This window comes from Loxodonta africana, chromosome 21 (assembly GCF_030014295.1).
Source record: "Loxodonta africana isolate mLoxAfr1 chromosome 21, mLoxAfr1.hap2, whole genome shotgun sequence".
NCBI lineage: Eukaryota > Metazoa > Chordata > Mammalia > Proboscidea > Elephantidae > Loxodonta > Loxodonta africana.
Genome location: NC_087362.1, coordinates 32,393,455 through 32,418,963, shown reverse-complemented (window position 1 = coordinate 32,418,963; position 25,509 = coordinate 32,393,455). Strand labels below are relative to the sequence as shown.

The following is a 25,509-nucleotide window of genomic DNA, read 5'->3' as shown; positions in this document are numbered from 1 at the left end:
CTGCCCCTCCCGTCGCCCGCGGGCCACTAGCCGCCTAAGGCCGCCGGACATGGCGGTTCCTCGCCTCGGCCACCCTCCCCGTGACGTCGGCCCACCGCCGGGGTCTTCGGAGCGAGCTCGGGTCGCCCCGGCCCCCGCAGGTCACTCGGCGGTGTCCCAGTCCCCCACCCCCACCCCCACCCCCACGGGAATTTCTGTGGGGAGCCCCCGCCCGCGCCCCCGGGACCCCCGGGCAAGAAGCAGCGCTCCGCCGGCCGGAAGCTACCCCGGACCCCACTGCCGCCCGCGCCGCTGTCGCCTTCTCAGCAAAGTGATTTCTCGGAAAGCGGAGCGCTTAGCAGAAGGCGGGCCGGGCGCAGCACACCCATTGGGCGGCTCCGGCCCCGCTCCAGCGCGCCATTGGTCGGCGCGGCTGCCGCTCGCCCCGGGGGCGGGGCGCAGGGCCCGCCCTCCCCTTAAACGCGCAGCGCCCCGGGCGTCGGGAGCCCGCGGCCGCTTCGCCCCGAGCGCGGCCTGCGGGCCTGGGAAGGCAGGAGGCGGGCTCGGAATTCGGGCGGCAGGCGCGGGACCCCGGCGGCGCTCCGGCGGCAGGTAGGCACCCGGCCCCTCCGCGGGCAGAGGACCCACGTCCCGCGCGGTCCAGTCAGCGTGGGTCCCCGGACACCAGGCGGGGACGCAAGGATGAAACTACCGTAATATCTCCCCAGGTGCAGTTCAGTCGCCATCCGCCCTCGGTCCCTATTTTCTCCTAATTCTCTGGCCATCAAAGTGAATCTCGAAATCGCTTGTTACTGTTTTGCCGTTCCCAAAGATTGGTTGCTTTTTTTTTTTTTTTTTGATAAATCTCATTTTTCTGAAAATCTGGTGTGCATGGGAAACCTGCGAACGTGGCTCGTATAATGCAGGGAAATAGCGGCCCCATTTATTGTAAGACTCGCTCCATCGTTGAGCTGAAATTCTACCCCGCGGTATAATGCTTGGATGGTCCTAGTGTGAAACTGCCCCTTGGCTAGCGCTTCTGTGTGCGGGGTGGACTGTGGGCTAATGACATTGTCTGCAACACGTGCTTCCCGACAAGGTTTCTGAGCCCGGTGTGAGGTCCTTGGCTTTCATTACAGGCCACTCGCGCCTCTGGTGCTAGGTGAGACTAGACAGGCTGTCTGGTATCACAGCTCACAAGAGCACGTTGGTGTAAACTGTCCCCAAGGCCTTGGACAGACTCTCTAAAGGGAGACAGATGATTTATCAAGAGCTGTGGAGTCCTTTATGAGTGGAATTTTAAACTATTCTCCCCACCCATCTCCCCCCGCCCCCCACTTAAATACCAAAGGTAGTTAAACGACAGTAGTTCTAAGCTTGTCTTTTTCAATCATGGCAGGGCCTTCAGGGTCAAAACTGGAATTTACCGGGTTACTCAGGGGAGGAGCCCTGGTGGCACAGTGGTTAAGCTCTCGGCTGCTAAGCAAAAGGTCAGTGGTTTGAACCCACCAGCTATTCTGAGGGAGAAAGATGTGGCAGTCTGCTTCTGTAAAGGTTACAGCCTTGGAAACCTTATGCGGCAGTTCTACTCTGTCCTATAGGGTCTCTTTGGGTCAGAATGGACTTGACGGTAATGGGTTTGTTTTATTTTTAGGGGGCCACTCAGGGAGGTTGGGGCCAGAGGGACAAAGGCTTGGGTGCTTTTTGGTCTAGTACTGATGGGGGTGGTCAGGGGGCCAGGGCAAATGCTGGGGACCAAGGAGATGTGCAAACAGGTGGATCCTATTGCACTGCTCTCAGGACATTCTGGAGTCCAAGTTAGGGGGCCAGGGAAGCCTCTTATCACTTCCTGCCTGGGAAGCCTCCCACATTTATAGAGATGCAGATAACTCCAGATAGGACTCGGCCAACAGAAAGAATAATTACCAAAACACCAAGGAAGTGGAAGGTATAAACCTATGACTGGGCTTATTAATTTTTCCTGGTGCGATTTGGTGGGACTAATTTGTTAGCGTTCAATAACTCATTATGGATGATAGTTTTATAGAATCTTAGGTTTTTAATGTTGCCTTCACAAAGAGAATTCAGAGGGGGCTGGCCTTGTACAGTTAACTAGTGAACTCAGAACTTAACCAGGGCTTTTCTCTGGGTAGTGAGTAAAACAAGTCCCTGCCTGGGTTCCCTAAGCCTGTGTACAAGTTCTGTCACAAGTCTGCTGGGAGCTCTTGGGTATTTACTCTACCTCTCTGGTCCTTAGTTTTTCCTCTTTTGAACAGAGGGGCTGGATTGGATGATTTAAAAAGCATTTTCCAGCTTTCATATCCTGTGCTTCCTTCTTCCTCTCAATGCCATTTTTTTCTTTCTTTTTGTCTTCCCGTAAAGCACCAAGGCAGCTGTCCTTAACAGTTTTGGGGTTATGATGGAAAACTGTCAACCCTCTCTCTAGAAAAAGGCCCATGCAGACAAAATTTTGCTTTTGATTTCAGGAGGCTCATGGAGCATGGACCCTAGTTTAAGGACCCCTTAATAAGAGGATGAGCAAAACGTTGAGTGGAAACATCTCATTTCATTGACATGTGCACAGATATATACCCCTCTGTTGTGTTCTGACCACCCCTGCCCCCATGCCCATGTAGCTCATTCCTGAAAGTAGGGAAAACTCTACCTTCTTTCTCCTTAGGAAAGAGCTGCAGGAATGTACCCCCTGCTAAGTTGTTTTCTGGGGGAGCTGGTGGTTTTGTTTGATTTCTCTCCCTAGGTGCCCCTCCCAAATCGGTCCTTCTTATTTATAAACACAATGGACCATTTTAGAACTCTCCAGGCAGGCGTTGGAGATGTGTCCCCCTCTACAGGTGGGAGAGCCTCAGGGGCCTCCAAATGACATCCCCCAGGTCTAGTTAGAGGAGGAGCCTCTGCTGAAGCCTAGGCCCAATTCTGTCTCACGCGCTGCATCGCTTTTTAAATCCACAAACCGGCAGCTGAGGTTACTGGATGAAAAGAGCTAAAAAATAGGCACTGGAGGACCTTACCTGCTTCTTCCTGGGACCTGGGCCCCCTCCCTCCTGCCCCAACAGCCACCTGCAGGAGCCCGGAGTTCCCAGAATGTCCACTTCCTGCAGAAGTTGCTGGTGGTTGTTTCGCTTGGTAGACCAGCATGGCTCTGGATGTGACCGTATTCTTGGGGACGTTATGTCTTGTCACTGCTGATTGTTTCAAACTTGTTTGCTCCAAGAGGTCACATTTTAAGCGGAAGAAGAGCAATGCTATTTTTTTTTTTTTTTTGGGTGGGCGTCTGTCCAACTGTCTAGGGGATTTCCAGCCCTATTCTTGTAAATGATGGCTGTAAGTCAATATGGCATGATTGTTCTCCTCTCTCTGTTGGGAAAGCTGCCTGCTCTGGCAAGACTGTGCTTCCAAGGATGCCATTGGGCGCTCCCTAGATTGTGGTGCCTTCCGGAAAAGACTGGCCTGTCTTACTTTGCTCTCTTCTGTAGCCACAATTGATCCCCTCACTCTTGTCGTAAGAGGTCACTAGGAAGAAAGGTTGGATGATAAAAACAATAGCTGTTATTTAAAGAGAATCTTCTAGAGTCCAAGCACTGTTTTAGGTACTTTATATGCATTAGCTCAGATTCTCACAACAATGCTGCAAAAACACTGATAGTCACCCTGGCATTACGGCTAGTCACGGAGGCACAGCAGAGTTAAAGGACAACTCAGGATTGCCCAGTGCAGCCTCATCCCCGAGCTCATGCTCTTATCACTAAACCAGCTGGGAAGGAACCTAGAAGGAATAGACACAGCCTAAGGGTTTACTCTGTCTTGGAGAGCTAACCCGTCATATTGATCCTATTAAGGAAAACCAGTGGACCAGTCATCAAAGCATCAGAGCGGCTCTAGAATAATGGGCTAAAGTAATGTTCATTGGGAAAACAAAATAAAAAAAAAAAAACCCATTGCCATCCAGTCAAATCCAACTCATAGCAACCCTATAGGACAGAATAGAACTGCCTCATAGGGTTTCCAAAGAGCGGCTTGTGGATTCGAACTGTCCACAAATGTTAGCCGGCAAATGTTTAACCACTGCGCCACCAGGGGCGCAATAGTCATTGAAGGTACCTGAAAATGTTAACATGATTTTTCCCTGTTTCATGCTAAGAATGGAATGACAATCTTAGATGTTGCTAAATTTGCCAGATGTGAAACATTGGGGGAAAGGTCGGAAAAAGTACAGCCAAAAAAGGAGGTGGGGCGAAACATCTGGCCTTCAGTTTTCATTCCTGGCTTTGAGCTGGGTAGGCCAGCATTGTCGCCTCACAGCAGGTGTCCCCTGAGTTCCTGGAGCTGAGGGTGTTCTCCCTAGCAGCCTCCACCTCTCTGTTGCCAGCCTGAGATTTTCCTGATAGCAGCCTTTGGCTGAAGAGTCCACGGGTCGCTGTGCAGAATGAGACAATATTCTCAACATCACGGAACGTGCTTTATTCTTTCCAAGGATGTGTGACCGTAATGGCGGGAGGCGGCTGCGGCAGTGGCTCGTCGAACAAATCGACAGCAACATGTATCCAGGGCTGATTTGGGAAAATGACGAGAAGAGCATGTTCCGGATCCCTTGGAAGCACGCGGGCAAACAAGATTACAATCAGGAAGTTGACGCCTCCATTTTCAAGGTACAGACCCGAGCTCCCTCCCCACCAAACCTGAGTGCAGTCCCTGTCTTCTCTCGTGGGCAGATGGAGGTGTGGAGCTACATCTTTCTTATTTATTTAAAAATTAACCCAATCTTCAGGAAACACGAGTCTCAAACAGCATATCCTAGGTGACTTTACATCTGTTAGATTATTGAATCACTTTTAAGGTCAGTTGTATTGTTGGCATTTTTACCATGAGCAAACCTAAGGCACTTTGCCTGTCTGCTTTATTTATTTATTATTTATTTATTATTTATCTGCCTAGCAAATGGAGAGAAAATAGTTCTTTGGAGCTGTTACTAAAAGCTTTACCCCCGGGTCACCATCGGGGTTGACGCAGTATACTACAGTAGTCTAAGTCTTCACTCTTTTGGAAGTTACTGACAGAATGGCCCTGGGGCCACTCGGATGAGCGAGATGCTCTCTGTCATCCATCTAGGGCTAGGTCGTGTGGCTTCTTCTGACCTCGCAGCAGATGTCTGCCAATAGTCTCATGTCTCTGGAGAATGTACACATGCCAAGCATGGAGAGACTTGCCATTTGGTGCTACCATTTGTAGCGGGACAGCCAGTATTGACTGAGAGTTCATTCTGTGCCAGGCCTGGCCCATGTGTACCATTTTGTTTTACTCCCACCACAATCTGGTATGGTAGGTGCTGCTATTCCCAACCACTGCTGTCAAGTTGATTCTGACTCATAGCGACCCTGTAGGACAGAGTAGGGTTTCCAAGACTGTAAATCTTTATGGAAGCAGACTGCCACATCTTTTCTCTCGTGGAGCAGCTGATGGGTCGAACTGCCGACCTCCCAGTTAGCAGCCGAGTGCTTAACCAGTGTGCCACTAGAGATTCCCTAGGTGCTGATATTATTTCCTTTTACAGAGGCACAAGGGGAGACGTGACTTGTCCGGTATCCCACAGCTCACGTATGTTGGGGATAGCATCTGAACACAGGCTGCCCAAATGTGAGCCTTGCTCATGACCCCTAGACTTACTGACGCACAGAGGCACAGTTTCTTATCATCACACTCAGATTCAGGCAGCAAAACCAGGAACCAGGGCAGCCCAGCTCTGTGGTCTGGTCATTGGGGTCATGTGTGGTTATCAGGGTCACCTGTGGGTCATCAGGGTCACCTGTGGGCTTTCTAGGGCTCCAGATGTCCAGGCCCTAACCCGAGAAGATAGGTCAAGTTTGAGCTCAAACTTCCACGTTTGCAAGCAGTTGCATCACAGGTAGTCTGACCCAGAGCCAAGTTGCAAACCACCACTGTGTGTGCTTGTTCTGTGGGCGTTTGGGGGCCAAGGTCAGGGAGGGGAGAGCAAGTGTGGGGGAGGGCCAGAGTCAGGCTGCATGTAGTGATGGGGGCAAGTGGTGGGGCCAGAGACCAGCAGCACCAGTTGGCAGCACTAGACTCTTAGCCAGGGATGACCATCTTCTGGCCCAAAACAAGAAAAATGACAAAAACTACACCTTTACCCTAGATGGGGAAAGTGGACTATGAATAGGTCAAACCTGCTTAAGAAGCGGCACACATTATAAGTTCTGTTAAATCTGTAACCTTGGAGGTCAGATCTCTGAGAATCTGATGCCAGTTTTTGTCCCTCTCTGAGAAAAATGGGCATGCATGAATGCTGTGTACCCAACTCCAAGGAGTCCTTGTGTCACCGCAGGTCCTCCAGATTCCTTCCCGTCAAGGACCCCAGGCCAAGGAACCTGGGACTCAGCCAGGCTTCTCGTAGCACCAGCACCTGCGTCCTCCTCATAACTGATGATGCACATTCCTCTCTCTCATTTGACTGTAGGCATCATTTTGCCTTTGGCGTCAGGGTGAACTTCTCTTGGGAGTGACTCAGGCTAAATTTCATCAGTTCCACAATTCCCATCCAGTTCTAGATGATAGCAGGTTGTGTGCTAGGGTTTCTTAGCCTCAACACTGCTGACATTTGGGGCCAGATCATTCTTTGTGGTGGGGGCTGTCCTTTGCATTGTAAGGTAAAGAGCAACATCCCTGATCTCTATAGATCCAGTAGCACCCCCTCCAACTGTGACAGCTAGAATTGTCTCCAGACGTTGCCCTATCCATTGGGAACCTATGCTCTAAGTTGACCATGGCCAGGACAAACAGGTTTACCTAGAGGTGTTGGGTGTTGAGGGCACATTTGGGGTTGAGCGTGAGTAAAGCATCTTCGAGAGAATAGTAGCGGGTGCTGGACCAGTGGGCTGCACAACCTGGGTGTGTGGCTTCCCAGCATAGCTGCGAGGGCTCTCCCTCTGCCCTCCTCCCTGCTTCAACGTATGCTTTGGGAGTAATGAAATAAAGCCCCAGATTTATATGTCTTATGCAATGTTCTTCATGGCAGTTTCAACAGCTTTGAGAAAAATGTGCAAGATTCCCAATGTTTCCGTTGATTTCGCAGTCACTCAGTGTGGCAATCTGAAATGAGTCTACAATCTCAGCAGGAATGGGGTGGGAGGGAGATGGTGGGTGCCCACCTAGAGCTGGGAGGCCATCGGGAAGGTGACAAGCTTAGCTGGTAAAAATACAGTGCCGACAGGAGCCCATCTGGTGGTGCCTGGAGTTGTGCTATGTGGAGCTACGTGCTGGTTTCCAGCTTCTGGGAGGCCCAAACATGGTACTGGTGGTGGTACTGGCAATGCTGGTGTTGGTGCTGGTACCAGTGTCGGTGATGTTGGCGTTGGAAGAAGTCCACAGTCTGATTGTGGTTACAGAGTCATCTTAGGGATGTTTCGATTAAGTTGAGAACCTTTTTTGTTCTGAACACTCAAAGAAAACCTTTCAAAAATTTGAGTTAGGAAAAAATGTCTGAGCCTGCTTCCTTGCCTTAGCAAGTGGATCGTAAGAATCCAGCTATACCAGGGAGTCCTTCAGTACCCATAGGCATCACAATGAGGTCAGCCTCACGGTGTAGACCCAATAACGGAAGAGTGAAAAAGTCATTTAGCTGATTTTGTACCAGTCCTGAGTAAACTGATAAGCCCTAGTCTCAGCTCAAATTCACTTTTTAAAAGTATTTTGCCTCCTTTTCATTAAGGTGAGGGGAAAGAGACAAACCTGGGTAAGTGAGCGCTATGATTTGCTGGCCTCTCATTAACCAGCTGTAGTAACTGGGCATGAATGAGCTGCAACTAACTTAGTAGCACAAAAACAAAACAAAACAAACCCATTGCGGTCAAGTTGATTCCAACTCATGGTAGCACCAAAACCCAAAAATCAAACCCACTGCCGTCAAGTCGATTCCGACTCATAGCAACACCTGTAGGACAAAGTAGAACTGCCCCATAGAGTTTCCAAACAGCGCCTGGCAGATTTGAACTGCCAGCCTCTTGGTTAGCAGCCGTAGCACTTAACCACTGCACCACCAGGGTTTCCCATAGTTGCATAGGTATTTCAAATTGAGAGGCCTTCAAGGAAAAAAAATGGCATTTAATTTTTAAAACAAAAGATGAGGTACTAATGTTAAATTAAGATGAGTTTATGGGCCTGGGTTCAATGCTGGCAGCTGACTGGTGCAGAGCAGGGCATTGATGTTTTTGGTGTACCTTGGATTCCTCTGTTTTTTTGTCTAGTCTTGGCCCTAGAAGGGTCTTGAGAGATCATGCAGCTAAGCTGGCTCTTTAGAGCAGTCAATTACCGTGCTGTCAGTGGGTATCGCTCCCCGACCACGTGGCTTCTATTTTGATTTAGGGCATTTTGTGGCCTTTCTCAGGGTGAACAGGGACAGTAAATGAGTGAATGGTCTGGCAGTGCCTTGGAATGGATAATTACAAGCTGGTAAAGACACTGCCAAGGAGCCCTGGTGGCACAATGGTTAAATGGTTGGCCGCTAACCAAAAAGTTTGGCGGTTCGAACCCAGCAGCTGCTCTGTGGGAGAAAGACGTAGTAGTCTTCTTCCATAAAGACTTACAGCCTTGGAAACCCTATGGGGGAGTTCTGCTCGGTCCCATAGGGTGACTATGAGTCAGAATCAACTCGATGGCAATGGGTTTTTTTTTTCTGCCACAAAATCCATGCTTTTTGAGGTCCATTTGTAATATGGATTAAACCAGTGGTTCTCCAGTGGGGGTGGGGAGAAGGGCAGCGATTTGCCCCCCAGGGAACTCTAGTGGCACACAGCACAGGTTTCGCTCGAGCTCTCAGTTTCCATTCCTGGGCGTGAGTCAGGGAGGCCGGCCTTCTCATGGAGGCTGGCAATGGTCTGGAGACATCTTTGGTTGTTGTCATGCCTGGGGGAGGGAGTGCTTCTGGCATCTAGCACGTAGAGGCCAGGGATACTGCTAAACACTGCGTGATGTACAAGACAGCCCCCGCCACTAAGGATGATCTAGCCCAAATGTCAATAGTGCTGAGGTTGAGAAATCCTGATTTAAAGTAACGAAAATTTGAAATTTGTGTTCAATTAGAACATGGCCTGCTTCTATATTTTTTTGAATAGAACAAGTCAATGCATGATCAGCGATGCAGTTAGTAAAGGAGAAAAGAATTGCAGACCGTATAATTTTGGAAATATTTCTAAAGGGGAGTTTTGCATCTGTCAGAAAAGGAAGCCTCTGCTCATGCTCAGGGTAGGAATGTTCTGCCAGTTTCTGCACAGGCGCAGAGTCAGAAAGCAGGGCAGTGACCAGCGTATGACTTTGACCTTGAGCTGTGACTGCCCCTTGTCTGAGTTGTGGGGAAATCCAGCGATATTTTAAACAGAGCTGTGACTCCTGGGGGCATTGTGGAGTTTCTGAAAGTATAGCTCCTGGGCTCTTAAATCACACTGGGAGGCTGGCTAAAATGCAGATTTCCAGGCCAGGCCTCACCCACACCTGTGGGATTAGAATCTTGAGGGGCAGGGCCAACGAATCTGCATTTTCATGAGCTTGTGGGGGGATCATTCTAAGACTGCAGGTTGACAACCTTTTCTGTGAGGAAAGTCAAAACCGCACCTAGGTTCAGTCCCAGGCTGGGCCACCTTGGGAAAATTCCTCACCTCTCCAAAGTACATTTCCTGAGTGGGGTTAAGAATTCCCTCCAGTTCTGGAATGATCTTAGTCACTGCACATGTGTCTACGTAGTTCTTGAGTGTGGGGATGAAATGTGAAACAGTTCTGTCTAAAGGAGGTTTTTCCAGGTTCAGAGTCACAATATCCCCAAATGTTCTGGTGGCGGCTGGCAGACAATGGCTTCACCTAAAAGCAAAGGTCCATTGCTCTTGACAGCAGCTGCCTCCTCATTGATATATACTATAGTGTTGAAATCTTAAAGTACACACACACACACACAATTTTTAAAATAATGCCCCATTCGCATGTGTACTTCAACTCTCCAGCTTTGACTTTTTGGCCCCAGTTCAGCTGCCCAGGTTTGGAAAGGTCAGAAAACAGCTATAAAAAAACCAACAGAGGTAGAAGCTGGCGAAATGGATACGAAAAGAGAGAGTGGAGGGAGGGAGTGGGCTTTATCACTGGGGGAGAGTTACTAGGAGTATGTAGCAAGGTGTATATAAGTTTTTGTGTGAGACACTGACTTAATTTGTAAACTTTCACTTAAAGCACAATAAAAATTATTAAAAAAAAAAACCCAACAGAGGGAAAACATTTCGTTGCATTTTAAACAGTGTTCTGGCGGGGAAGGAAGCTAGAATAAATGCAAAAATGCAAAACAAATTTCTATTAAAAGTAGCCAGGCAATGGATGACCACATTCAGACTCTTTGCATGGTGTTTCCTTTTCACGCTAAATTTTAGCTAGAGGTTGATTTGAAAAAGTAGCAAATCGTTCTTTGTTTTGAGAAATTCTAGTGAAAACATGTACAACTTCCTCTTTGCGCTACTTAACCCCAGGCTTCTTCAGGCCCTTTAGTCCAGGGTGAACTTTGTTGAAAGGCATTCGAGGTGTGTGGGAGGGGCCTAGGTTTGGAACAGAATTCCAGCCTAGCCAGCCACCAGCTCAGTGATCAGTGATCGAGGGGGTCCTTTCCTCTGCCTGAGCCATTTCACATCAGGTAAAGAAAGTGGTTTGAGGTCTCTTTGAGTCCTCGAATTCCTTGATCAAGAGTTATAAAATGGCCAAGAAATACTTGCAGAAGGGTAAGAAAGCATTGGGTTTGATGGCTATGGTGGATAATTGTGGTGGCGGGGGCAGCTATGTGTTTAATGTGCTTTTTCTCTCTTCAGGCCTGGGCAGTTTTCAAAGGGAAGTTTAAGGAAGGGGACAAAGCTGAACCAGCTACTTGGAAGACGAGGTTACGCTGTGCCTTGAATAAGAGTCCAGACTTTGAGGAAGTGACAGAGCGGTCCCAGCTGGACATTTCTGAGCCATATAAAGTTTACCGGATCGTCCCCGAGGAGGAGCAGAAATGTAACTATCCTCCGTTGGCATCCAGCCTGCCAGAGAGCACGGGTCCGGGGTGGAGGTCTCCACACACAGGGTCTGAGCAAGAGGTTTTAGTTAAACAAAGTTATTCTTTCCTTTGCATAAGCAGATTTGAGAGCTCTTTCCTCTGACCTCTCACACCATCTGCTGTCCAAACGGCAGCATCCAATTGCATGAGAGGAGAGAGGGGCTGGAGGAAGGGGTGGGGACTGGAAACCGGGCTCCAGCCAAGCTCTGCTGCCAACTCACTGTGTGACCGTGGACGTGCTGTAGGACCTCCTGGAGCTCAGTGACGTGACTGGAAGGGACAAGGACCTTCCAACAGTCTGCCATCAGGAACTCCTTTTGTTTCCTAGCAACTCTCTGTGGGGTAATGTGGTGGACGGGAGGGTATGGAGGTTAAGACTTGAGGGTAGAGTTCTCCAGTGAAGTTGTAGAAGATGGCACTGCTGGCTTCACTGGTGGAGATTGGATAAAACCAAAAAACCAGTTGCCGTCAAGCCAACTCTGATGGCAAAGTGGAGCTGGGTTCCACAGGGCTTTCCGTGGTGATTGTTCAGAAGCAGGTCATTAGACCTTTCTTCTGAGGCATCTCTGAGTAGACTTGAACTGCCAGCCTTTCCATTAGCAACTGAGAGTGTTAGCCATGTGCACCACCCAGGGAGACTGGATAGCCTCAATATATCGTTAGATCCTAGTCGTTGTTTGGGAGCTTTGGGGTGCGGTCATCCCTGAGGTCTCTTTCAACTCTAAAAATCTCCAGACAGCATTTGGGAAGGTATTAAAGCAGGGATAGCAAAAACCTGCCATACCTACCCATATTCCTCATTTCCTGTGCCCTGGCCAGACATCACTAATCAATCAGGATTTATTGAACTTGAATCTGGCCTCAGAATCATTTTCAAAATAGTGTTCCTTGCAGCTGCCCTGAATTGGAGTTGGCCTGTGAGATAAAGTCCACTTACCAGTCTTTTAACTTAAATCATTCTTTTAACACATTGATTTTCTTAGTCATTTGATGTAACAGAATATTGGCATGGTGTGATTTTTCTCCTTAGAAGTTTATTAAAACAAATTGCCATGGAGTCGACTCTGACTCATGGTGACCCCAGTGTGTCAAAGTAGAACTGTGCTCCGTAGGGTTTTCAGTGGCTGATTTTTCAGAAGTAGGTTGCCAGGCCTTTCTTCTGATACACCTTTGGGTAGATTCCAACCTACAGCCTTTCAATTAGCAGGTGGGCATGTTAACCATTTGCACCACCCAGGCACCCCAGAAGTTTATTAGTAGTCCAATAATGCCTGAAAGAAGTTGGTGTGTGCCATTGAGTTGACTCCAACTCCTAGCAACCCTATAGGACAGAGTAGAACTGCCCCCATAGGCTTTCTAAGGCTGTAATCTTTACGTGAGCAGATCACCAGGTCTTCTCTCCTGCGAAGCTGCTGGTGGGTTCAAACTGTAGACTTTTCAGTTCGCAGCCGAGTGCTTTAATCAATGCCCCACAAGTAGAAGGAAGTAGAGCCCCCCAAAAGCTATTTAGGACTGTGCAGACAGTTCTGAGTTTGGGGTGTTGAAGTGTCCAAGTGTAATTAAAGTAAAAACCATGACTCATGAGCCTAGGTCAGTTAGCTAACTCATTGATGAGGGGACCAGTATGGTAACAAAGCATGGTGGACAGAGTACATGAGACACCAGTGCACGTGGTAAGCGAAAGGCAAAGAGCTGCTAACTTAAACACCAAACCAATGAATGTCCTACTGGGCAATGCAATCAGTTTGTGGGGGGAGGATTCTCTTTTCTATTGGTTGTTTGTAGCCTATTGGTCTGCAAATTAACATCTAACTTTACTGTGCCTGAACCCTAATTGATAGTCAATAATATGTTCCAGAAACTGCCCTTCCCATGGAGAACCAGGTGACCCTTGAGGGGAGGGGTTTAAATGATCTTTTTTACTGTGATAAATATATATGTAACAAAACATTTGCATTTCAGTGTTTTTAACATGTACAATTTAGTGATATTACTTACTTTTATCATATTGTTCAACCATCACTATTACCCATTTAGAAGCTCAGTGGCCCTCTGGGGTGGTTTTGAAAGGCCAAGTAGCCATCTTTCTGCCTCATCTCCATGTTTTGGATAATTTTTTGCCATCACAAAATAAATTGTGGTTTAAAGGAGGGGAAAGTTTGATTTTACTCCGCCCACAGCCACGCCCACCTGCGAGGTCGGAGTTCACCAGAGATGTCTTTGAGGGGACAAACACAGCTCTAGATACCCTGCCCCCCAAGGCCAGTGGAGCTTGAACTGGCAGGGGACCCTAGCTTGTTTATAGTGTGGGGTGCTGCTCGCATCACCTGCAAGGGTGGATGGTAAAGAAGAACCAGGCAGGTTCTCAGGGCCAAGAAATGCCGCATTTGCATAATGTCTAAATGGGCCGTTCTCCTCCATACTTTGGTGGTTTGCAAGCTACAGGGGGTGCCCCCACTACTCCCTGCCTCCCGCATCCACAACTTTTAAGAGAATTAATGAACCTATCAAAATTGAATCCCAAGTCAGTCAGGAAACATGGGTAAGGAGGCTCTGGGTGGCACAAATGATTAAGCGTGTGGCTACTTACTGAAACATTGGCGGCTCCAACCCACCCAGAGGCGTCTCAGAAGTGGGCCTGGTGATCTGCTTCTGAATGGTCACAGCCTTGAAAACCTGATGGGACAGTCCTACTCTGCACACACAGGGCAGGCCATGAGTTGGAATCAACTGCACGGCAACTAGCAACAACCACAACCAACGTGGGTCATTGGGACTAATTAACTCCAACAAGTATTTATTGTATCTCATGCTGATAAACCCAATAAGGTGAGCTTCTGGCCAGGGAAGAGGCAGGGGAGGGGAAGACAGGAGCCAGTCCAGGTCCCCACTGGGGAGGCACGTCTGAGTGTGTTCCCTGACTCCTTCGGGTAGTTGCTGACCATGGCTGGTTCAAGTTGAGCATAAGTGAGTCTTTATATCCTGTCTGTGGGGTGTGTGTACACTTACATGCCGATACACACGTGTATATTTGGAAAGGCTGAAAAGAGATTTCCTGCCCACTAGATTTAAAAAAAGACCCCAACCTGCAAACACATTTTGCCAGGGAACCTTTGAGTGTCTTCAGATGCCCTAGCTTATGAATCTTTTAACCTTTGTAGGGCCGTAAACACCTGCTACAAAGTATATTTGGTACGGACTTATTTTAGTTCTTAGCAAACAGAAGGAAGAGACCTAAATGCTTGCTTTATCCTTTAAAAGTCTTAGGGAAAGAAACAACAACCAACTTCTCTCTTTTGGCTTTGCTGATCAGATGACTGCCGTGTGGGAAAACATTTCTATGTCGTTCCCAGACCAAGGAGGACACTCGAGAACTTTTGTTTCTCTTAAGCACAGCATGAAAAACTAGCATCGATTATGGCCTCGACAACGGTTGTGATACCTCAGTGCCATTTGTCATTGTTTCTCTGTCTGGTTTTCCTCAGGCAAATTAGGCATGGCTGCCCCTGGCTGTGTGAACGAAGTCACGGAGATGGAATGTGGCCGCTCAGAAATCGATGACCTGATTAAGGAGGTGAGTGGAGGGGAATTTGCAAGGGCTTGCTTTGATAGCAGAGGTTGCGTGGTTTCCGATGAAGAGTGCCGTCATCCCTGCCCTACCGTGCTTTCCCCAGAAGTGCACCTCTACCACTTTGTTGGGAGTCCCTGAATGGTGCAAACAGCTAACAGACTCAACTGCTAACTGAAAGTTTGGAGGCTTGAGTCCACCCAGTGATGCCCTAGAAGAAAGGCCTGGTGATCTACTTCTAAAAAGCCAGCCACTGAAACCCTGTGGAGCACAGTTCCACTCTGACATACATGGGGTCACCCTGAGTCGGGGTGGACTCCGTGGCAACTGGTACTGCTTCGATGACATGCAAAGACTGGGCTGAACCCTCGACCAGCCACTGCCAACTGGGCTGCCCTTGTCATGTGATCACCAGTTGCTGTTGAGTCGATTCCGACTTATGGTGACCCTACGTGTGTCACAGGAGAACTGTGCTCCATAGAGTTTTCATGGCTGTGACCTTTTGGAAGTAGATTGCCAGGCCTTTTTTCCTAGCACCCCTGGATGGACTTAAACTTCCAACTTTCAGTTAGTATCCAAGAACATTAACAGTTTGTACCACCCAGAGACTCCTGTCACGCAATATCCCTGCCTTTATCCCGAGGGCTTGGGATGAGCGGCCTGCTCTACATAAGTGAAGTTTCCTGAAGCTCTAAACTTGGCATATTTTAAACATTTTGAATAGAGATTTTTAAAAATGCACCGTGTGTTCCCTTATTACTTAGGCAGGCTGCAGCAAACAAAATTTAAACTTTCCTTGCTGCTTGGGGTTGTCATTATGAAAGGATTATTGTACTACCTTTCATGACTATTGGGTCATCTGTCTTCTAATATGCAGGTTTTAATCTTTGGTGGGTTGGAAAACGGGATAACCAAGCTTGTTAGAATTGTACCTAAACTCCTAGTTAATAGGCTATAAGTAAAGGCTTGGTGGGATCTCTTTAGACAGAATGCATGGGCTTTTGAATACCAGCTCTAACTGTTTAGATGCTGTTTCCTCTACCTCTAGCCTCTTTAACTCTGTTTTGCATGGCTATTACAAGGTGGGCATTGCATAACTGAAGTAATCCCACACAGCCCTTGCAAAAGATGGTGTGGGTGCTGTATTTATGCTCAATAGCAACATTGCAATAACAGCATCCTCAGGAGCAGTTCAGCTGTCAGAAAAGGGCAGTAACAAACCTAGCCTGCTTTAAGTGGACCGGCCCCTCTGCAGATGACAGCTGGTGCACTTCTGGGTGGTCTTTGGTAGCAGACCAAGGGAATTCCTAGCTTCGAGTCTCTCCAACAATGTGCTGTTTTCCGTGCAAGGCTTTTCTGCCGACTCAGCTGAGAGTGGAGATAATTGGGTTGCCACACCAGGGTCACGAGAAAATCAGATTTCAAAATGTTTCATAATTGGATTTATCAACCTCCTTTAAGGAGGGGGTCAGAGATTGAGAATCTGCTCTTGGCTCACTTAGCAAGATTTGTGAGCGCGTGGAGGATTTTGCTCAGTGTCACTGTTCACTGGGGTCCCAGACCTTGTCCCCATCTGCAGCTGAGTAACTTGACACACTTGGTTTTGCAGTAGGCGGTTCCATCTAAAGGCCAATAAACTTGTTAGTGGCCCTGGAGAGGCTGTAAGTCAGCCATGTGGTTGGATCTGTAAACTGGTGGATTTATAGTTTATGGTCTTTCAAGTTGCAAAGTAAGGCTTTTCTTTTATCTCTTAAGATAAAGGCAATAGCATGGCTCCAGGTAAAGTGTGCATTTTTTACAAACACTGGAGTCCGTGGTGGAAGTTCAGTGACACGACTGCCTTTCTCTCTCCCCGAAATCGCACAGCCTTCTGTGGATGATTATATGGGCATGATCAAAAGGAGCCCTTCCCCGCCGGAGGCCTGCAGGAGCCAGCTCCTTCCAGACTGGTGGACACAGCAAGCCGGCCCAGGTGAGCGTCTGCGGCCTGTGGTCATGCTTCGTCCTTAGTACACCCTGGGATGGGCATTTGGAGCTATTAGGATGGCTGTTTTAATGAAGGTAACAGACCCCAGAGTGGTAAAGACATATGTCCCTGGTTATGGGCAGTTAAGTGGAACTGGCATTCCAACCATGATGGCTCCCCACCCCCACTCCACTTCCCCCAGGAGGGCACATGCTAAGACATGGGCCCTCTCCCCCTACATTCCTGGGAAGGTTTCAGGGAAGGATACAGTGAGCTTCACCAAGACCGAGGAAGACATGGCTCTGGGCCACGTTCTCACCCCTCCCTTGGGCTCAGCCAGTCTGTTTCCAACATAAAAGAAACCGCTTAAAGCCAAAGACAGCCCAGGGTGACTGTAGGGGAGGAGAGCTTGGGCCAGGAGAATTGCCCTGAGATGGGTTTTGAGTCTCAGGAAGTTGCAGAACTTGAAAATTCAAGCCTCAGTTACTCATCTATAAAATGGAGACTCTAGGATCTGCCCTGTGGGGTCATGAGGTTAAATGAGGCGTCTCAGGCCTAGGCACACAGTAGGCACGTTACCCCTTTATCAGCCTCTGGTGACTATGCCCAGACCCCGCTGTTTGGTATGATCCTCCATCCCAGGCTCCAGGTCCCCAGCCCATGAGCACCCTCGCTTCCTCCCTTGCCTTCGTTCCCCCTACCCCTGTGGGGAGACCAAGAGGTGACAGCTGGCCCACAGGCCTCCAAAGCTGCCAGGCCAGAGGTGGCGGTGTTGAGCAAGGGATCTGGGGAGAATCCCCTCTCCATTTGCACAGAAGCCCCCTCAGGAAAGCCTCCTGGGAGCCCGAATGCCCCTCAGGGACAGTCCTGGATGGGGGGCACACACTCCAGTGGTGTTTCAGGAGCAGGGCTTGGGTGGGAAGGAAACGTGGCCCACAGTGTCACCCTGACACATGGTGACAGATCCCACAGCTTAGAGGAAGTCTCCTCCATCCTGGTCTGGTGGTGACCTGGGTTCTGTGTTTATGAAACATGGGTGCCACACTGGGAGGGAAACAGGCTCAGCGGAAGTCTGTGGCAAGGCCCCCAGAGCACGCATGTGTGGCTTTTTAAGAAGCTTCTGGAGAAGGAGTATTTGGGTGAGTCCTTGGACAGAGCAGATGTGTCTGTCTGAATTTACTTGTCTCTTTCCCTGGCAGCTTTACCACTGGTGACCGGGTATGCCGCCTATGATGCGCACCACTCAGGTACGGAAGTGCTCGGGCTAGGCTGGGTGTGGGGCAGGCTTCCAAGGCCGGTAAGGCCCAAATGGTCTGGGTGGGATTGCTAAGGTATCTGGACGAGCTCAGTTGGGTGTGGGAAATTGGGAGTCCGACTCCTCCTCTCTGTGTGGCCCAGGATCGTTGAACTTCTTCTGGGATTGGACCAACAAATAGCGGTTTAGTTACTCTGCCTCAGGTCACGCCAAAGGGACAGAGCTGGGCTGTGAGCACTTTTCAGGCGTAACTGTGTAGGAGGAAGGAAGAGCATGGGGACAGACACACTCATAGCCCAGCTCTACCCCTCTGGTGTGATCCAAAGGGGATTGAGAACCTCTTAGAACTTCATGTTCTTCATCTGTAAAATGGGAACATTAGCAATACCTACCTCACGTGACTGTTGTGAGGATTAAATGAAAAATTGCTAGTAGGGATATAATTGTCTGTAAATGTCATTGATGTCAGCCTATAAAGTCAATTTGATGGTGATGATGATGACGGTGGTGATGATGATAGTGGTGATGATAACAATGATAATGATAGCGATGGTGATGATGGCTATGATAGCGATGATGGTGATGATGGTAGTGATAGTGATGACGGTGATGGTGGTGATGGCTAGGATAGCGATGATGATGGTGATGATGAGAATGATGATAGTGATGATGGCTAGGATAGCAGTGATGATGATGGTGACTGACCTTTATTGAATGCTACCTAAATGCCAGGATGAATGCTGAGTCTTTTCATGGCCTCAATCAGTCCTTCCCATCCCTCAAGGTAGATGCTGCTGTCATTCCCATTTCACAGGCTCAGAAGCCCTGGGTCATGCAGCTTGGACCTTGGGAGCCTAGGATATGCTCTCACCTGTCTGTTGTTCATGCTCCTGACCACTGTGGGCAGTGGTGGCCTCTCTGTGTGCCCCAATCCTGGGCATCTGCAGCATTGTCTCACTGCCGGGGCCTCTGGGCGAGCTGCTGCCAGGCTTCCGGGGTTCACGTGCAGGGCTTGTCGATGTGCCTTCCACATCTCTCACAGCATCTGCTGGACTCTATGAGACAGGAACAGCCTGACTTATCAGGAGGCACCACAGAGCACCAGGGCTGGGGCTCACAGCCTCCTGTGCAGAGGAGGAAACGGGGTTCAGAGAGGAGAAGTGTCCCGAACCAGCCGTCGTGGAAAGGGCGTTTTTCTAGAGGAGGCAGGTCCTCACCAGTCAGTGAAAAGCATAAAGAAAGCAGCACCACCCCTTGTTGGACTCTCACCGAGCTGCCACTGACTGGGCTTTGTGTGCATAGTCATTTCACAGGGTCCACAGGAGCTGGGGCGTATAATTCTGGCTCTACAGATGAGGATACTGAGGCTGAGAGGTTAAGGGCCTGGTCTTGAGACTACTTTGTGCTGAGGCCCCCGTGACACCAAAGGCCTGTGCCTCAGGGCGGGGTGTGCAAAGCTGACTCCTCTGTCATGGGACTGGACCTCTGACCTGGTTAGCGCTGGGCTGTGACCCCACAGTCTGCTGACCTGGTGCTTTCTGTGGGCTCTGAGTGAGAGGTGAGGACAAGGCTGAGGAAGTTTCCTTGAGTTGTTCCAGATCTCTCCTCAGCATACTGTGGGTGAAGTAACTCACAGCACCGCCTCATGCAGAGAACACCCTACAATTTTCTTGTAGAAGTCATGGGCCTTGGGTACCTCTGTTCAGTTCATGCACACACACGCACACACCTCTATGTAATCGTAATCCTTATATTGCGGGAGTTCCAGTTCTTAGCCACGCTGGGACCAGGTCATGTAATGAATGACAGGGGAAACTCTAGGGGGCGCCCTGGAGCGTGGTGGGCCCACAGGCAGCCCTGACTGATCTGGGCACTTAGATGGTTCATGGTTAGTGCATGCGATTCTTTCAGTCTAAGGCGATGAAATACAGATTCCTCCGGTATCCTCTCCTTGAGCTGTTATCTTCATTCCTACCTTAGTTTAGGAGCCCTGGTGGCATAGTAGTTAAGAGCTCAGCTGCTAATGAAAAGGTCAGCAGTTCAAATCCACCAGCTGCTCCGTGGAAACCCTATGGGGCAGTTCTACTCTGTCCTGTAGGGTCGCTATGAGTGGCAACTGATTCGGTGGCATCCAACATCACCCGTAGTTTAACCACCCAACAACCAATCAGTGGCCATCAAGTTGACTCCAGCACATGGTGACCTCCTGAGTAGAACGTGTCGGAGTGTGTCAGAGCAGAGCTGTGCTCCCTAGGGTTTCAGTGGCTGATTTTTCAGAAGTAGATCACCAGGCCTTTCTTCCCAGGAGCCTCTGGGTGAACTCAAACCTCCAACCTTTTGGTTAGTAGCCAAACACATAAACTGTGCCACTCTGTGACTCCTGGAGAAAGAAAGATTCTGGGCATTTGCCTGAAAGGGACTTAGAAACCCCCAAACTCGCCCAGCCCCATCACCTGTCACCCTCTCTTCCTGCAGCCTTCGCCCAGATGGTGATCAGCTTCTACTATGGTGGCAAGCTGGTGGGCCAGACCACGACCAGCTGCCCTGAGGGCTGCCGCCTTTCCCTGGGCCAGCCAGGCCTGCCTGGTGCCAAGTTGTACGGGCCCGAGGGCCTGGAGATTGTCCGCTTCCCGCCAGCCGATGCCATTCCCAGCGAGCGGCAGCGGCAGGTGACGCGGAAGCTGTTCGGGCACCTGGAGCGGGGTGTCCTGCTGCACAGCAGCCGACAGGGCATCCTGGTCAAGCGGCTGTGCCAGGGCCGTGTGTTCTGCAGTGGCAACGCCGTGGCCTGCAAGGACAGGCCCAACAAGCTGGAGCGTGACGAAGTGGTCAAGGTCTTTGACACCAGTCAGTTCTTCCGAGGTCTGTACCCTCATCACCTGAATTGGAGAAAACAGTCTTCTCCTTCCGCTAGGTCCTGGGGGGTGGCGGTTGTGTATGGGCAGGGTGGAGGGGTGGCAAGGGCAGCCCCTGGGCCCGGCCCACCTGGGTGTGAGTCCTGGCTCTGCACTTGCCCAGTGAGGGCACCTGGGTACCTCTCCGGGCCCCGATGTCCTCACGTGTGAAATGGGGGTGCCTACAGGCACCCTCCTCACAGGGCTGTTGTGAGGATTAAGGAATTTAACACCTTGCTGCTCTGACTGTTCTTGGTGGATGGGCACCATCCCGGGAGCGGGTCAGACATGCAGACTTGGCCCACTCAGACCTATGGGATCAGTGTCTGCATCTCAGCCAGGTCCTTGGGGCTTGCGGGCTCGTGGTGAGACATGCTGACTTTATCCACGTCCTGATACATACCTAGGCACCTGCACATAGTCGGTCTCTGTGTAGCATTTCTCATTCTGTGAGGGGGAGTGTCTAGGATTCCACCCCCGTGAACTCATCCTGGAAGGTTAAGATGTCAGGAATCAGTCAACCTGTCCCCCAATGTTGTATGCTGGCCCCTCGCTCTGTGTTCCCAAGGCTCTCTGCTCTCCTCCCTGTAACAACAGGGCCAGGAGCTGGTGTCATGTCTCCTGCCACCCAGCCTGAGCTCTCCTGGAGGCAGGGGCCTGGAAGGATGGGTGAGGGTGGGGGGGAGGTGGGAGCTCAGGTGGGAAAGCATCGAGGAGCTCACCTGGTGAAGGGAGCAGTGAAGCCGGGGCTCTCCCACCTGAGTGTGCAGCAGCATCCCTGGAGGGCATGATACAATACACATTGCCAGGCCCACCCCCAGAGTCTCTGACTCCATAGATCTAAGGTGGGCTGGGAATCCGCACTTCTAACAAGTTCCCAGGTGAGGCTGATGCCACTGGTCTGTGAACCCCACTTTGCGAACCACAGGCATAGGGTGTCAGAGAGATCAGATGAGGTCTCCCTGGGTTTCCTCGTGTTGGGGTTGCAAACTCAGGTGCCATCAGGGGCCAGGCATGTAGTGTCAATGAGCTGAGAGTGACATAGTAAAAATAGTAGGGTGTGGTAAATCCAAGAGCCATGCCCCACTGAAAGGTGCTGAAGTCCAACAAGAACCAGCAACAACCTGGAAATGGCCAAACAGGTCCTTGAATTTGGCCCAAGGGCCAGCAGTTTGAGAACCTGTTCTGCTCTGGCCTAAATGCCCCTCCCCTGGCTGAATCCCCTCTCAAGTAGAGAGAGTGCTCCAGCTGTCTGTCCTTCTGAGGTCTGTACCTGCGACCCCACCCTATTTGCAAACACCCTCCGCATGTCTTTCCAGAGCTGCAGCAGTTCTATAACAACCAGAGCCGGCTCCCTGACAGCAGGGTGGTGCTATGCTTTGGAGAAGAGTTTCCAGATATGGCCCCTTTGCGCTCCAAACTCATTCTTGTGCAGGTAAGAATGGGCAGCTTTGAGGCTTATGTCCAGATTTCCTGGCCTTCACATTGGGATCAAGTTCACACTTGAGTTGAAGGAGGGGTATTCCCGTGTGTGCAGAGGCAGCCTGAGCCAGGCCTTTAAATGGAGGGAAGTGGATTCTTACCACCTCTGAACCATAGTCTCACGTTCTGGGACTCTCATAACCTGAGTTTGTTTTTTGTTTGTTTGTCTGACCGTTTTTGTTTGGCTTCTTTTTTTTAAATAAACACTTCCTCTCCAGAAAGATTCCACCAGTTCAGTTGCCTTAAGTTCTAAGCGATAGATCAGGGCTTTTCAAGTGCTTATTTGACTATAGTCACAGGAATCAAATTCTAATGGTGGAATTCTGAGTACCTGTCAGCCAGGCTGGGACACTATTAGGTGTGTGTATGGAGGGGGAGGATACATAGGAGTCTTTGCATGAATACTACCTGTGTTTTCTTCAAATCTGCCCTATTCTGGGATCATGCATTTGGGACTCTCATGGGGGTTCTGGAATAGTAGTTCTGGACTGGGGTAATCGAGAATCTGGCAAGGGTCAAAGAAAGTCCCCACCTCACTTTCACTTCCATCTGACCTCGTGCGCGGTTCCTCTAGATTGAGCAGCTCTACGTTCGGCAGCTGGTCGAAGAAGCTGGGAAAAGCTGTGGTGCCGGCTCCGCGATGCAGGTTCCTGAGGAGCCCCAGCCGGACCAGGTCTTCCGGATGTTTCCGGATATTTGTGCTTCGCACCAGAGACCGTTTTTCAGAGAAAACCAACAGATCACTGTCTAAGTCTCTGTCTTTGGCATTCCACCTGTCCTGTGTCTCACGTTTCATTATTACAATTACTGTTGTAATTATTAAAGATGCGGATGCCTCTTTGACCTAGGGTGGGGCACCTTCCTTTGCTCTTAATTTAGTAAGGGCATTCTTTGAGGAGTTGAAGTTTAAAGCAAAGTTGCATCACAGTTCTGCTGTTCAGATAAAAACATTGGGAACTTACGCTGTAACTATAACCTGTGATTAAATTTTTTTCTGCATTCTTCCCAATTATCATTAGTTGCTATGACTCCTTGTACATTTTGGGATAAATGACATTTCCAAAAACTTGACGTTTACCATTACGGGCAAATAGCTGGTTCAAGTAGAGAAATTTGGAGTATAAGATCAAAATGTGAGGAACAAGGCTATTTTTTGTCTTTATCTTTAGTTAAAGCTATAGATGTATGATTTCATATGCCTGATTCTATGTGAATTTTTTTTTTTTTTTTTTTTACTTATAAGCATTTTAATAAGATTTTAAAATATTTAGACACCAGCCTCTGTGTAACAAGTAAAAGTAAAACTCTTGGCTTGTTGGAAGATGTATATTCTTCCTAGACTTTGGTGCCAAGAAAACATTTCTATCTCCAGGTGTACTGGTGTGTTTTTACTTCAGACAATGAAAACTTCTCCTTTGTGACTTTGTTGCCAGGAAGCTTCGAGCTGTATTTTTTCATTTCTGTGATTAAATCATCCCAGATTTCTACTTTCTAAATGATTCTGATCTGTTTTAAAAATGTTTTAACTTTTAATTGTCCTATTGTAAACTGCTTTGAATTTTTTTTTTTAAGTGGGCAGGATATAAACCCCAAATTAAACAAATCATTGTAAATTCCATGAGCATTTGATTGTGCCTTCAATTCAGTCAACTCATTCCTTGGCTGATGGTGTTTTATCGTGTGGGCACAGCTAGTGTGGATTGGAAAATGTGGACAAGATGTGTTAGCTTCTCACCATTGAATTGTCCCTGAGGATCCTTAGTGGATGTGGCAGGAAGAATGCCTTCCAGTAAAGACCTTTTAGTTCCCCGATCCCCAGTAGCCCTCAAGGTTCAAGATGGCCCCATTCTATACAAAATTCTACTCTTCAACGAAGAGTGGTATAGTGGGATTCCAATGAAGTCTCAGTTTCAGCCCTGAAGAACTTGCCCTATTAGCAAACAGAATGCATTTCTCGCCCAAAAATATGTCAGATTTTTACACAGATTCATGTTACTAAGAGCAAGTAGAGAAGACTTAAAAGAATGGCTTGGCTTAATAGCCCAGGGCAGTTCACATCATCTCACTTACTTTGAATATGTGGTCTAATGTAGTTCACATACCGCATCAGATCTTCCTCTCCAAAACCACTTTAAAACCACTTTCCATATATACATAATTAAAAAGTGCTTGACATTGTTTTCTAAAAAAGATGTTGGACTTTGTTAGCTCATGGTGCCTCTTATATGTGTGTATGTCCCATGTAATACTCCTGACGAGCAGAGCTTGGGCACCCACCGTATGCGTTGAATACCTCCAGGAGCACCAATTCTTGACAGGGATATGAGCCAGTGCAGAGTCTTTTGACTTGCCTGGGTCAGTTCTGCAGTGTAGACACCAGGCAGGTTTGTGGGGGAGGAAATTGGGGGAAAGACCCATTTGCTTCCCTTCCACTCTCACCTGGGTGGGGAGAAGAAGAGTATTTTCTTGATTCTTTCTCCTTTATAACCCAGCCTGGGTCACCACCATCCCTTACTCAGAATTTTACAACAAAAGGGAAGGAGGGGGCCTTACCAATCAACCCTTATTTTGAGAAGTAGGAGAAAGTGTTGAGGTTTGGGGGCAAGATTACCCCGAGATTAGCCAACCTGGTAGCCACGTAACCATAAATGGAGTCTGATTCAAAAGCTGAAAATCCAAAGAATTCCCACTTACTTTTCTCTTTGCTTCTTTTATGAAGGTGATGTAGGAGTAGCATGTAGTAAGAAGCAACAATTATAGGTTCTTTAGATTTTTATGAGTTCACATTTGAATGTAGGAAAATGCCAGTAAAAATGGCTTTTCACCATTGGCCAACAAAGCAAGCATTATATTCTTAAGGATGACAGGTTTATTTTTTGAAGTGTTTGTAACAAAACAGTAGGATTTAGTCTCCAGCTCAAATGAATATTAAAACATCTTTAATATGCTGAATGAATATTTATTTTTGTATGCATTTAAAGTGTATCAACCTCTTTTATTCTTTATTAAAATAAATGCTCTTTTTAAAAGTTGATGTGTGCTCCATTTTTTTTAAACTCATAATCAAATATTTTATCATTTTTACCAGATTCTAGATTCTTTAAAAGGGGAATTAAGAAACAATCCCATACTGTGGTGTTAAGGATTTTTTTTTCACATCTCCAGAACAATAGCAAAAAAGTATAGGGACTTGTATGGATCATATAGAATTTCTTGGGGAAAGGTTCAGGGTAGTGGGGACACCATGTCATTAAAAACCCAAGGTCTGTT

The 25,509-nt window shown here is 48.6% G+C and overlaps 1 protein-coding gene across 2 annotated transcripts; it reads left to right on the top strand.

Annotated features, from left to right (window-relative positions):
* The first annotated feature begins 485 nt into the window (after positions 1 to 485).
* IRF8 (interferon regulatory factor 8) lies at positions 486 to 25,271 on the top strand. 2 transcript variants are annotated; one of them, XM_064273688.1, is made up of 9 exons: positions 486 to 591; positions 4,472 to 4,646; positions 10,848 to 11,031; positions 14,560 to 14,648; positions 16,509 to 16,614; positions 17,808 to 17,855; positions 20,339 to 20,725; positions 22,077 to 22,192; positions 22,814 to 25,271. In XM_064273688.1, the coding sequence occupies exons 2-9, from the start codon at positions 4,473 to 4,475 to the stop codon at positions 22,988 to 22,990; spliced, it is 1,281 nt and encodes a 426-aa protein (XP_064129758.1). In that variant the 5' UTR covers positions 486 to 591; position 4,472; the 3' UTR covers positions 22,991 to 25,271. The 2 variants fall into 2 exon arrangements, with proteins under 2 accessions (XP_064129758.1, XP_003418123.2); XM_003418075.3 differs by lacking the exon at positions 486 to 591 and adding an exon at positions 844 to 1,469.
* Positions 25,272 to 25,509: the final 238 nt, after the last annotated feature.

Excerpts from the sequence above, each read along its gene's own strand:
- IRF8 (XM_003418075.3), top strand. The coding sequence starts at position 1,372 with ATGGCAGGGCCTTCAGGGTCAAAACTGGAATTTACCGGGTTACTCAGG. Across the intron at positions 4,647-10,847 it reads TTGACGCCTCCATTTTCAAG|GCCTGGGCAGTTTTCAAAGG; the intron begins GTACAGACCCGA and ends TTCTCTCTTCAG. Across the intron at positions 16,615-17,807 it reads GACACAGCAAGCCGGCCCAG|CTTTACCACTGGTGACCGGG; the intron begins GTGAGCGTCTGC and ends TTTCCCTGGCAG.